Here is a 13,109-nt window from a genome sequence, read left to right as displayed (position 1 = left end):
ATGGTGGTGGTGGTGATGGTGAATTTTGAGGAGAGGGAAGGGTAGTAAAAAAAAATTGAAGATAATTCTATGTAGACTCAAAGATAAAGAAATGACCAGGAACTCACACAAAAATTGTCAGGCTGTATTGAAGGCCCAGTTGATATCAGAACTTACAAATTTCATTGCAGCACCTGTTTACTTAGATATGACTTTTCTGCAACAGCAATCAGTAGGTACCGCAGGTATTTGCATGAACTAGCTAGGCTTTTTTTTTTCTTCATTTCTTCAATTAGAAGCATTTCCTGTTCAGTATTATCTATGCTCATCTCTCAGCAGCGTATTTAAAAGAAGAAACTAGAGAACTCTTCTAGTGCTTTGCACATGGTTTCCTTGGTACGTTATTAAATGCCATCATCTTTTTAGTCTCTCTCCTGAAAACATGCCTTACTAGAAGTTCCGTAGTGAATGGAACCGCACTTGGTCAGTTGTGGTTGTGGGTTTCCCTTGTTTGTCTCACATGTGTGTGGCAGGAACAGGTGCAGTCCTTTGGTTCAGAGCTGTTTCTGTATTTGGAACAACGGTTCATTGCAGTTAAGCACTATCATTGTGCTGCTTTCGTGGGTCATGAGACCAATGTCTTGTGATATATAATATTATAAAAGTCCACTTTTCATTTTATATAATATATATTTATAATTCCTAAGTCTAGACTGTAAATACTTAACTGTTTGTTGAATGTAATTGAGTCTCTTCACCTGTTGACACCCTTGCCTTTTGAATGTTTCCAATGAGGTCTACAAAGTGGCATGCGAAACCATTTAGAAGTCTGTCCCTATTGGATTAGTGGGCTAACAAAGTGAGGTTTTTCATTATAGGATTAATTCTAATTTTGCACCAATTTCCCTTTTACTCCCTTTCTCATGAATTTAACCCAGTCTCATACTATAGATGGTTGATAGTAACTCACTGAATCCTCCGGCTTTTTGCTTCTGTCAGACTTTAGCTTTTTTGGTCTTAGCTATTAGGGGGTGCAGCTCTGAAATACAATCAATAGCATTGCAAGTGATATATGTGCTGCTTATACTAGCAGTGCAGGAGGAATACCCACGTTAGCTAGGGAGAACTAGAAAAGCCTGAACTGAGAAAGTGGATCTGAGTTGAGCTGAAAGCTGGTGAAGGAAGGGTATTTTGGCAGAGGAATAGTTAGTATGAAGTCTTGAAAGGGATGATCATGCATTCAAGGAATGACAGATAGCCTGGACCAGTTGAATTGTAGGTACACTACTATGAAGTGATAGAATATAAGGCTATAGACAAAGGCAGGAGCAAGATTACAAAGTCCAGGAGTACATCAAGGGTTTTGGAATAAAGCTCAGATATTTTAAACAAGGTACATAACATGATTAGATTTGCACTTTTAGACACTCACTTGGCATCAACATAGAGATGGATTAAGAGGGTTGAGAACAGAGGAAGACTCTAGTTTACAGGCAATTGTCCAGTTGAGAGGTGATTAGGTGATGGATCCCAGATAGTGAACGCTGAGTGCAATAGTTAGAGATGAAGGAGGAGGTTCTCAGGTTCTAGATTTGGATGGTGGAATGAACAGTGATGCCATTGACTGAGTGCAGAATATAGAGAGAGGAACAGGGTTTAGAAAAGACCCCGATTTAAGTGGGAGAGGCTAAATTTTGAGGTTCTTGTGAGCAATTCCGATCGAGATGCCCTATTCAAGTTCAGAGATCTGGGTCTGTGGCTCTGAGATGGGTCCCTAATGGCTTGAGAATGATCAACATTGACCATACTGAAACCGCCCAATGTAAAACATAAGAGTAGGGTCTGGGGTTGGAGCCCTGGGCAAAGTCAACACTTCAGTGTGAATGGATGAAGAGAATCCTCAAAGGAAAATAATTGGAGAGGAAGGAGGGTAAGCAGGAGAGAAAAATGTGTGAGAACCAGGAAAGGCACTAGAAGGAAAGATTAAATTCTGCAGTAAGTGTAAGTAAACAGACCCAAAGATGTTTCGGAATCAGAAGTAAGGTGAATGCGGCAGTCTTGGGAGAGCAGTTCCAGTGGAATGGTGAAAGTGAAATTAAGAAGGCTGCTGTAATGCACTTGTCGACTTCGAGGGTTGCTGAGAGTAGCTGAAGTGTGTGGTGGCATGTGTAGCTGTTTTAGGATTAACAATAGAACATGACCTAACACTTTAGATTTTAAAATAGAATAGCTTTGAGCGTGTATATAGATTGCGGGAACATGGGGAGAGGTTGAAGATGTATAAAGAGAAATACACATGCACAAAAATGCAGAATAAAGTGCAGGAGAGAGGAGAGGCAAAGGCTTTGGAGAGGAGGAAGGGACAGAGTGTGTTTTCACTTTCTGGGACTGTTTTTTCTTGTTTCTGGTGTGATTTCCATTATCACTGTTTTTTTTCTTTCTCAGTTTGCACAATGCCCATTGGTATACTATTTCCAATCCCTCCCATGTTCGTTACCTTTACCTTGGTCAAATCCTCTTTGAAAACTTACTTCTTGTTTGTACACTTTAATAAAAGCTTCCAACTCTTTAATGAATTTCTGAAAAAGAAATGCCAAGAAACTCCCCTTTCCAATTTATGTAACTTAAAAATATACACTTCAAGAACTTTGTTTTTAAAGGTTTACTGGCTTAAATTGTGTCTCATTTAATTATAGATATAAAACACCTTTTGAAATAACGTTGGGCCAATGTATCTATATCCTGAAATTAAATATATTACATTGCAGAGAAAATAAACTAATAACTAAGATTATTATGAGAATTCAGTCTTTTCACCTGGCTATAGGAGGTCACATCTTGCAGTATGTTAGCACTCTTAATGATTACAGAATCTAGTGGATGACATCAGGAATAGCTAAGAATAACCAAATACCCATATAAAAACAACCGCATTTAAATTAGTCAACTGTCTCACTGGAATGGTATAACATTTATAATCCTCAGCTGGTTCTTACTCATCTTGTATATGTGGCTTGTAATAGGTATCACATAGCTAATTATTTATTTGAATTAAGTTAAACTAAGAGGCAATATAAGACAGTGTAGGTGACAGCTAGGATAGAAGGGGTAGAGTCATGATGAGAAGGGAATAAAAAAGTGGTAGCAAGAGAGAAAGCAAAGAACAGAGATGGTCAGCCTATAGAGGAAAAGCAAAATGTGTCTGGGAAAGAAATGTGGAATACAGAGCAAAATGTCCTGGGGAGAAGACAGTATAAAAAACTGATGGAATCTTCACTAAATGCAAAGGATTAAAAAGAAAATTGAGGAAAATTTTACTCAGTTAATAAGAAACTTTTTTCCTAGCCATTCCATATAATAAAAGGGTAATATGCAAATTGATCGAAATGCGGAATGACCGGTCACACACTCAACGCAGGAGCTGCCCCCAGGTGGTCAGTCTGCTCCCACAGGGGAGCGCTGCTCAGCCACAGCTGGGCTGACGGCTGGCACAGCAGCGGTGGCAGGAGCCACTGCTGCCTCTGCAGCAGTGCTAAGGATGTCTGACTGCCCGCTTAAGCCGTCAGTCGGACATCCCCCGAGGGCTCCCAGACTGCAAAAGGGCTCAGGCCAGGCTGAGGGACCCCCCACCCCCGCCAAGTGCACAAATGTCGTGCACTAGGCCTCTAGTACTACCTATAAAATTACTTTTGCATATACCATTTCTTTCTATCTATCTATATAAAAACCTGTAAAATGCATAATGTACTTCCCTCTTTTTACGTAAAGAAACTAAGATACAAAACTATTTTTCCTCAGGGTCAGATTCAGAATTAGAACTTCAGCCAGTGCTTGTCTCTGCAAAAGATATTATTTCTTAAACACAGAACAGAATTTAGTGCCCACTATTAATAAGAAATTAATTACAGTTCCCTTTTGAACATCATGAGTGACTAATTCCAGACAGTAGATATAAATGGGACTCGGGAAAGTTGTCTCTTCTAAGTCTAGCCGATATTGGGGTATCCATGGATCACTGGCAGCTACTGATAGCATGAAGGGATGGCTGCCATAGGATACTCAGGAAATGAGTTCGAGTGCAAGGGTCAAAGGTAGGGTAACAGAGTTCTCGCTGTCTTATCTAGGACAGGTACCTACCACATTTTCATGAGAAGTGATGCTGCTCAGACTGCCAGAGGTTTATAAACCTGCCCATAATCAGCATAAGGCATCTTGAAATAAGAACTCTTAATACCGTGTTCACATGAGATGCAAAATAATGTAAGAATTAAAAAGTTTAAACAAAGCTCTGCCACTAACTGTGACCCTTCAGCAAGTTATTTAGCCTTTCTGAGCCTCAGTTTCCTCATCTATAAAATGGAAATAATAATAGTGCTGAATATGTAATACTTAGTATATGATGCTTGAATTTAGCACATACTATTAATATAAGCTATTTTGATACTTTAAAATACGAATTTATTACTAACCCAGAAGTATTGTGAGAATTTTGTGAGAGTGGGACAAAATTTAATGCTTGCATTTAAAAAGTATTAAGTAGTGCTAAGGAATAAGACAAGTACATGTACGTGGAAGTTCTAAGGTGATGAGCAGGTATATGTACATCATGTAAAACCCTCCTTAATCTTACGAATGGATAATTTTCTTCATTCATTGATAATATAATTTTGGGCCAAAGAGAAATAACTTCTTTAGTTATTAAGACTTGAATTTGTAGTAACATGGCTTGTTCCTCAGGGAAAAAAAAAAAATGTTTTCCCAAAGGTTTTTCTACTTCTTTCAATGTTTATTTTCAGATAGTCCTGAATCTGGCCAGTGGCATATAGGTTATATAATTATGTTAGCATCCCGTCTTCTGGGACACATCTGGTATGTTTATTCACCCTTGTAGACTTCTCTGACACCATCTTGCTTCCTGTGTTCCCTGGAGATACTGGTAAATAGCTAAGTCCTTTCACTCACTCCTCAGGATAGCAGGAAAACAGCTTTTGGATGAGAATTCTCAACTCGGGACTCCTGTGCTTCCCTTTGATTTTTGTGGGGAATTTTTAATAATACAAGAATAAATATTTTTATATTTTTCAAGTTTGGTTCTCTTTTTCATTTGTAAAATACAGATTTTTCACTTGTTTCTACTTAAGAATATAGAGACTGCAAATCTAAAGTATTGTTCATGATGATGAATTCAAAGATAATATTTTGGTTTCAAGTTTAATAGGTGTAAGGATTAGAGGAATTGAAAACCATCTTAGGCACCAACATCTCAGGTTGTAGAGAAAAGAATTCAGTGTCTATTGATTACTATATATAGCTTTGTAAAATAGTTTGAAATCAGGAAGTGTGATGCCTCCAGCTTTGTTCTCCTTTCTCAAGATTGCTCTGGCTATTCAGTCTGTTGTGGTTCCATACACATTTTAGAGTCATTGTTTTTTTTGTGAAAAATGCCATTAGAATTTTGATAGGGATTGCATTGAATCTGTATGTAGATTGCTTTGGGTAGTATGAACATCTTAACAACATTAATTCCTCTGATCCATGGCATGGAATATCTTTTCATTTGTATCTTCTTCCATTTCTTTTATCAGTGTCTTACAGTTTTCAGCGTTACCTCTGTGGTTAAGTTTATTCCTAGATATTTTATTTGTTTTGATACAATTCTGTTTCTTAATTTCTCTTTCTGATAATTTGTTGTTAGTGTATTGAAACTAAACAGTTTTTCTACATTGATTTTTATATTTTTCAGTTTTAATGAATTTCTTTTTATTAGTTCTAACAGTTTTTTGGAAGTCTTTAGTAATTTGAATCTTTAAAAAAATTTTTTTTGGTTACTCCTCACCTAGTGATATTTTTCCATTGATTTTTAGAAAGAGTGGAAGGGAGAGGGAGAAACAGAGAGAGAAATATCAATATCAAAGAGATACATCAATTGGTTGTCTCCCAAATGCACCCTGACCAGGGATCGAGCCTGCAACTGAAGTATGTGTCCTTGACTGGAATCGAACCCAGGACCCTTCAGTCCACAGGCCCACACTCTATCCACTGCGACAAACCAGCTAGGACGAATCTTTTTTTTTTTCTTAGTCCATCTAGCTTAAGGTTTGTCAAGTTTGTTGATTTTTTTAAAAGAACTAATTTTTGTTTTCAATAATTTTTTTTCTATTCTCTATTTGATTTATCGCTACTCTAATCTGTATTATTTCCTTCTGTTAGCTTTGGGTTTAATTTATTCCTTTCTAGTTCCCTAAGTTTTAAAGTTATGTTGTTGATTTAAGATCATTCATTCTGCTTTTAAATGTAAGTATTTACAGCTTTATTTTTTCCTCTTAGCACTGCATTTGCTGCATCCCATAAGTTTTGGTATAGCATTGATATTATTAATAATATGCTTACTATGAGTTAGATATGTGCTTATGTCATATAATTGAATTTTCTAAACAACTCCGTTTTATAAAGGAGGAGATTATGTTTCCAATCTGTTTAAGCAACTTGAGCTAGTAATTAATTAGCAGGGCTGGTTCATCACCATTAATACTTTTAGACATTTGCTTTCCTGATTTTGGAATTCCTTGCTCATGCTCATAGTTAATTTTATAGATGGAAGGATGACCAGAGTAAGTAGTATAATTATTTTTTCCCAACAGGTTTCCTCTTGCTTTTTCTCATTATTCTTGAATAGGAGGGGAAAAAAACAGCATGGATTTTTTTAATTTTCAAAATTAATATAACCTATTTTGTTAATTAATTTCAAGGGAAAACAGGTCATTTTAAAAAGAAATATTTGTTTGACCAATGTGATTTAATGATTAGGGTATTGGCTTTTGAGTTGGACAACAAAATTATCTTGAAAAAAATCAATGAATCACTTTATCCTTTAATGATTAAATTAGGATTTTTTTACTGTTTTAGTTTTTCATGGGAAAATTGTGAAAATTATTATAATAGTTTCAATCATGTTGCCCATGTAAACAGACAAGAAAGATAGTTTCAAATTTTCAAAAAATTATTTTATCCTTTTTTGAAAAATCATATTAGCATTTCTGAACAATGGCTAGATTATACCCTATCACTGCATGAAGACTTTTGCCTGAATTTAAGTCTTTGAAAGAAATATTTCTCCTGAACAAAACACATTTTATATAAAAATAAGATGTCTTCTATTTTTTGAATGGTTACCTCTCATTTGGTGTGATTTTTCTTAATGTTACCACAATTACTTTTGTAGTGTATTTTGGGATCTCTACTGTGCAGCTCCAGAAAGACGGGAAACATGTGAACATTCAAGTGAAGCAAAAGCCTTCCACGATTATGTAAGTGCATATATAATTTTACTAATACTTGGTTTTCTTTGTAACTGCTGCTCTTGAAAAATGCATTGGGCCATCTATTCTTTTCTTGTGGTGCTTAAGAAATTGTTGTTGTTGTTGTTTTCTTGAAAAATAGGCTCATAACTTAAAAAGTAAATTACAAATGGGTTTTGAGTCTTGTTGAAGAAGCTCAGGTAAGAGAGCAGTCCCAACTCCACACTAGTAAGGGTGTTTCTTACCTCTAAGCATGACTGACTTGTGAAATTTCACATTTATAAGAATTAAGTAATTATTTATTTCACAAAGTCATAAGAATTATGTAAATGATATTGCACATAAGATTTTAAATATATGTAGAAATAGTCTTCTCTTTTTGCTAATTTTCGTTACACATCATAAGAGCTTTGAAGTTCCTTAAGAACACGAAAATAAGAGTAATTGCAGCCATAAGGCTAAATATCCCTGTCACTGAATTCAGTCCCACAAGTAAAATTTATGTGAATTAAAGGAAATACAAGATAAGAGAGCAAAAGATTCTGTGCAAAAATGAAAATGTGATTTTTATAAAAGATTCTTAAAGAAGGGCAGTGGACTATTCTTTTCTGGGTGATGAATATTAAAATATTTTTAGAAGAACCTAATCGCAGGTGTGATTTTTAAAAAATATTTTTATTTTATTGATATTTTTTAGAGAGAGAGGAAGGTAGAGGGATAGACAGATAGAAACATCGATGAGAGAGAAACATGAGAAACATTGATCAGCCACCCTGATCGGGAATTGAACCACTGATCTCTTGGTTCATAGGTTGAGACTCAACCACTGAGCCACACCGGCCAGGTTGCAGATGTGATTTTAGAGAGTTGATGGTATCAGAGAGAAGAATGGTTTTAAAAAAGAGAGAGAGAGCGAGAGATGAAGAAACAAGGAAGATTCTTTTGAGGGAAAACCGCATTTAATAGTGAAGAGACAATATTGTGAAGGGGCTGGGAAAACAATTGTGTTCATAGAACTGACCATAAAAGGACAGATGGAGTTGGGGACTAAGGAAAAGCAATGTCCTTGGTTTGGAGGAAGTTGTTGGGGGCTGCAGCCTGAGGAAAAATCTTATAGTGAGTATCTAAAACTTAACCAGGGGGATACTAGTTTTTTGGTAGAAGGGAAGCTTCAGTGGGTAAGTAGCCTTAAAAAACAGAACCAGGCCTCAAAAGGGGAAAAAACCTTGTTCTTTCAAATGAAATACTTCAGCATTAGACTGAAGAGTAGAAACAGCCAGCAGAATTATAACCCCAGAAGAAGCACAATGAAGAGGAGGCAGACCTAAGAGAAGTGAAAATCCTTGGCACCTCACAGGGACTGTGTAATACTTGAAAGGTTTACTGAACTGATTTAAGTGTGACTGCTCCTGATTACCTTATCAGATATGGATTGTATTTACTAAGCTTGCAGTGTATTGAACCATAGTTCTCTAGGTCAAGATGAGTGAAACATGCTACTGCGTATAAAGAAAAGGGAAAGAAAGGCAGACAAGCCGGGCCAGGACACACTATCTGAACTACCTCGTTTTCCTTTTTTACCATTGGCTGATGGCAGAAGTAAAGCAAAGAGCCAGCCAGGAGGAGTATAAGGAACCAGGCTAGAGGAGGGTACTTGGTCTCATCTCTCTCTTACACCAGGAAAGACATGCCTAGATTTGGCCTGCCAGTGGTGGGAAAAGTTTTTTAAATACCCACCAATTTTGACAACTGGATGGAATTATTTTTATTAGTTACAGACTAGATTTTTTTAAATAGAAGAAAAAAAAATCAAGCAAAGCACACATGCCATTCCTTGACCACCAGTGTTCTACTCTAAAGGACATATATTTGTGGATCTATATTTTTTTAAATATATATTTTTTATTGATTTCAGAGAGGAAAGGAGAGGGAGAGAGAGATAGAAACATCAATGATGAGAGAGAATCATTGATCAGCTGCCTCCTGCATGCCCCCTGCTGGGAATCGAACCCGCAACCGGGGCATGTGCCCTGACCTGGAATTGAACTATGACCTGATTCATAGGTTGACACTCAACCACTGAACAACACCAGCCAGGGTGTGGATCTACATTTTAAGAAATGAACTATCTCAGTACTCTTTCAAAATTCCATTGTATGGAAAGATGCACCCTGCTGTTCATCATGGAAATCTTATAGGGACTACAGAGTTAATTTAGCATCTTTTTCTTAGAAGCATTATGTAAACCATCACAGATGTTGTCATTGCCATCATCATCATTATTATCATAATCATTTTGCATTTATAAGGCACTTTCAATATTTCAGAGAGTATTCATACTTATTAGCTTTAAAAACCCACTTCAGAATTTCAAGTTTTTGAAATGAGCATTGACCAGAAGTAGGAATGAAATTAGAGTAGATATTAAAGGAAGAACAAAGTCTTATCACGTAATTTGGTCCTAAAAATATGTAGTTTTAAAAAAGGTCAGTATTTTGTTCTTTAATTTATTATTAACATTAACACATGTTTTATCAGATTTTAATAATTTGAAAGATTTAATTTATTCTTAGATAGCATTTTATTATACTTTTAAGCCAATTTATTTTCACTTGTAATACATCTCCAAAAAAATTTTTTTAATGGAGTTTGGCAAAAAGATAGTGTTTGACTTGCATAATTTTTATTACAATTGGATTTTCAGAAATACATTTGTCTTCTGTAGCACACTTTTATGGCAATTTCCATGAGTTGGATTTTCTGAATTCATAATAGACGATTTCTGAAAATTACCAATATAACTCATTTTTAACATGTAGATATAGAAGTGTGAGGACCCAGTGAAGAAAAGGAGAAATAGGAACACAATAAGATTTTGGTAAAATTCTAGAACATTATATTCCTGTATTAGGATCCATTGGGAAACATTTATTAATAGTAATTAATATGTATACCGAATGAATTTCAAGGAAGTTCTCAAGGAAGCCTACTGAAAAATATTTTTTTTCATTAGCTGTATCTTTAAAGTAAAAAAAAACATACTTGCATGTGTAAATTATGCTATGTTTAAAAAGTAATCTTGTTATTTTTATAGTCTTTATAAGATTGAATGGATAATGAAAGATAAACTATTGTTTTTTGAAGAAATAGTGGAGGTATAATGAAGGAAATGATGAATAAGCCTTTTAATAAAATCGTGAGCTCTACTGTTAAGGGGATTATCTTTTGATATTGACATTATGTATTATTTCTGTAGGTATGTAACCAGTATTTTTGTGTTTTCCAAATATTTATAGTTAATATTAATTTTATATTTAGGAAAGTTACTTTAAAGAAGATTAATATTTACCTTTCATTGACTTCCAATTTCTCTTCTGAAATTAGAAAATGAAATACTTAGTAAAATAAAATTTAAAAATCTTGGTGGTCATATGTTTTCATACCACTATGTTCTCTACGCATAGTCATTTAGCATTTCCCATGAAAGACTTTTTATGGTATGTGTACATATTAAAAGAGATATCTAAAAATTGAAAAGATATAATTTTGAGTCATTCTATATTTTAATAACCTTTTTTTGATAATTATTATCCCAGAAACATTTGTGGCTTTTGGTTTTTAGGAAAAAAAAATTTTTATTTGTTTTCTGAGCATTGCTTCTTTATAATGGATTTTTGTTACTTTATTATTTTACTAGAGGCACAATGCACTAAATTCACGCAAGAGTAGGTCTTCCTTCCCCCAGCTGCCAGCACTGGCTTCCCTCTGGCACCCAGGACCCTGGCTTCCCTCCAGCACCTGGGACCCCGGCTTCCCTTGCAGTCCTGGCTTGGTCTGGAAGGTCATCTGGAAGGATGTCCGGAATGGCATCTGGTCTAATTAGCATAGACCCTTTTATTATTATTATAGAAATTTTGCCAAATAGTTACAGATGCAGTGTTAATATCCTTTTCCTTGAAAAATCATCTTGTTCATAACTTATTATGAGAAAAAAGATAAACAATTTAAGATGGGTAAAACTTTGATCATCTTTCATTTATATTGTAAAATATGTTCACTTAAATAGCATTTAGCAACTGTATGCACTGCTAAATGTAAAATAATAGCGCATGTAGAAATCAACAGTTAACAGTGGGTAAGGATGCAGTTTTGGATGACAACACTATAAAAAAACTCAAGGAAATGATTACTATACAAGTCAGGATAATGGTTGCTTGGGAAGTAGGAAGAGGTTAGGATTGGGATTGGGTTTATGGAAAGAAAGGGCTTCTGAGAAAGTTGGCAGGGTTCTATTTTTCCTGGCTGCCATGGTGGTTACTTTATAATAACCAAGTGTTTGTTTTATAAAATGTCACAGTGCCATACATTTATTTTGTGTGGTTTTCTAGATTTGCTTTTTATTTTAAAATAATGAGTTTTAAAACACAGTTAAAATGATTAACTTTAGAAGAAGAATATGCACAGTGGTTTTTAATGTGTTTCCAGACATCATTGTGGTTCATCCTAGAGAACTGATGGCAGAAAATCTAGGGATGATCTTCAAACAAATCTGTGCTTGTTTCTTTTCTGTTATTACAAATACTGTAAAGTATGTCTATTTGCTGATTTTCCAGAGGGGAATAAAATCAGAAATGTTGGCAAAAGATTTAATAATTAAGGCTTCCTACTTTGTAAGAGAATATAGAGACTACTATAGAACAATTATTTTGCCCTATTATTTTTATCCTGAGTGTAAACCAGGTTCATCCAAGATAGAAATTTGTTGCTATCTATTATAATATTATAATTAAAAAGTAAACCATTATTTCAAGTGATTAAAAATAATACCTATTAACAGGTAAAGTTTATTGGACTAGCTTTTCTTCCTATTGTCGTATTTTTATTTCACTCTGAAACCGCAGGCATTGCTTTTATGTGGAGTTAAATTATGTTTACTAGATTTTTTTTTCTGCTACAGCTTAACATAGAGTTGTTTTATTTAACAATTTAATTTTTATTCCATTCATTTAAAAATATGTAGGAAAAGTATAAATATATGCTACCAAATTTTTAATGAAAAACATATACAGTGATTATAATTTTAGATCTCTGATATGAATGGAAGATTCCCTAAAGCAATGACAGAGTCAAAATATATTATCACAATAGTGTAATGGTAATGAAATCGCATTATTATAGTGAGCTCTTTGGGAGCAGAGAATTATATTTGTTCTTTTCTGGGGTTTGTCAAATAATAGATGGTCAATAAATATGAAGAGAATGCAGTAGACAGGGAAATTGGAAACGTTTCAAATCTTTGAAATATTTTTTAAAAAGTGATAGGTTTGAATCATAATTGTTGATAACATGTGGCTAATATTTGTATTCTTGCCAAAGAGAGTGTTTATAACATTTAGGGTTATAGGTTTATAGTAATGGGATAGTTTTTACAAATGCTAAATAAACGTGATAATATACACAGAAAATAATAGGAGAAGAATGCTTTTATGCACCCCTCAAGAAGATTTTTTTACAGATAATCATATATTATTTAGGAAACTACTTCTCTAGAAATGACTGCAAAGAGTTAGGTGCATTCTTACTGTAATCCCGTAATATCCTTTTGCCCCTCCCTAATGTCCCTGTGCATTAGATGTTTGTCATGAGATATTTCCCCTAATAATTTGTGAGCTTCCTCAGGGAATAGGCTTTGTGTTATTTGTTTTTTTCATTCCTGGTGCCCAACATGGTACCTGATGTGAGATGTTCCAGTCACATTGGGAAACACAGTTGCATACATGAATGATTAAATAAAATACAATCTAATAAATATTTGTCATTTCCTATCTTAAT

The 13,109-nt window shown here is 34.6% G+C and overlaps 1 protein-coding gene across 12 annotated transcripts in view; it reads left to right on the top strand.

Moving 5' to 3' along the window:
- Positions 1 to 13,109, top strand: part of SSBP2 (single-stranded DNA binding protein 2) — a 240,897-nt gene that overhangs the window by 71,457 nt on the left and 156,331 nt on the right. For 10 of the 12 annotated variants that reach the window (XM_006775496.2, XM_006775491.2, XM_015571600.1 and 7 more), the window contains exon 4: positions 7,202 to 7,286. The exons of the other annotated variants lie outside the window; for them this stretch is intronic. In XM_006775496.2, the coding sequence (XP_006775559.1) occupies positions 7,202 to 7,286 (85 nt within the window). The remainder of the gene's footprint in view (positions 1 to 7,201; positions 7,287 to 13,109) is intronic. 12 annotated transcript variants of the gene reach the window in all.

Source organism: Myotis davidii, unplaced genomic scaffold (assembly GCF_000327345.1).
Source record: "Myotis davidii unplaced genomic scaffold, ASM32734v1 scaffold44, whole genome shotgun sequence".
Lineage (NCBI taxonomy): Eukaryota > Metazoa > Chordata > Mammalia > Chiroptera > Vespertilionidae > Myotis > Myotis davidii.
The sequence above is the reverse complement of the archived record's forward strand: the minus strand, read 5'-3'. Positions and strand labels throughout refer to the sequence as shown.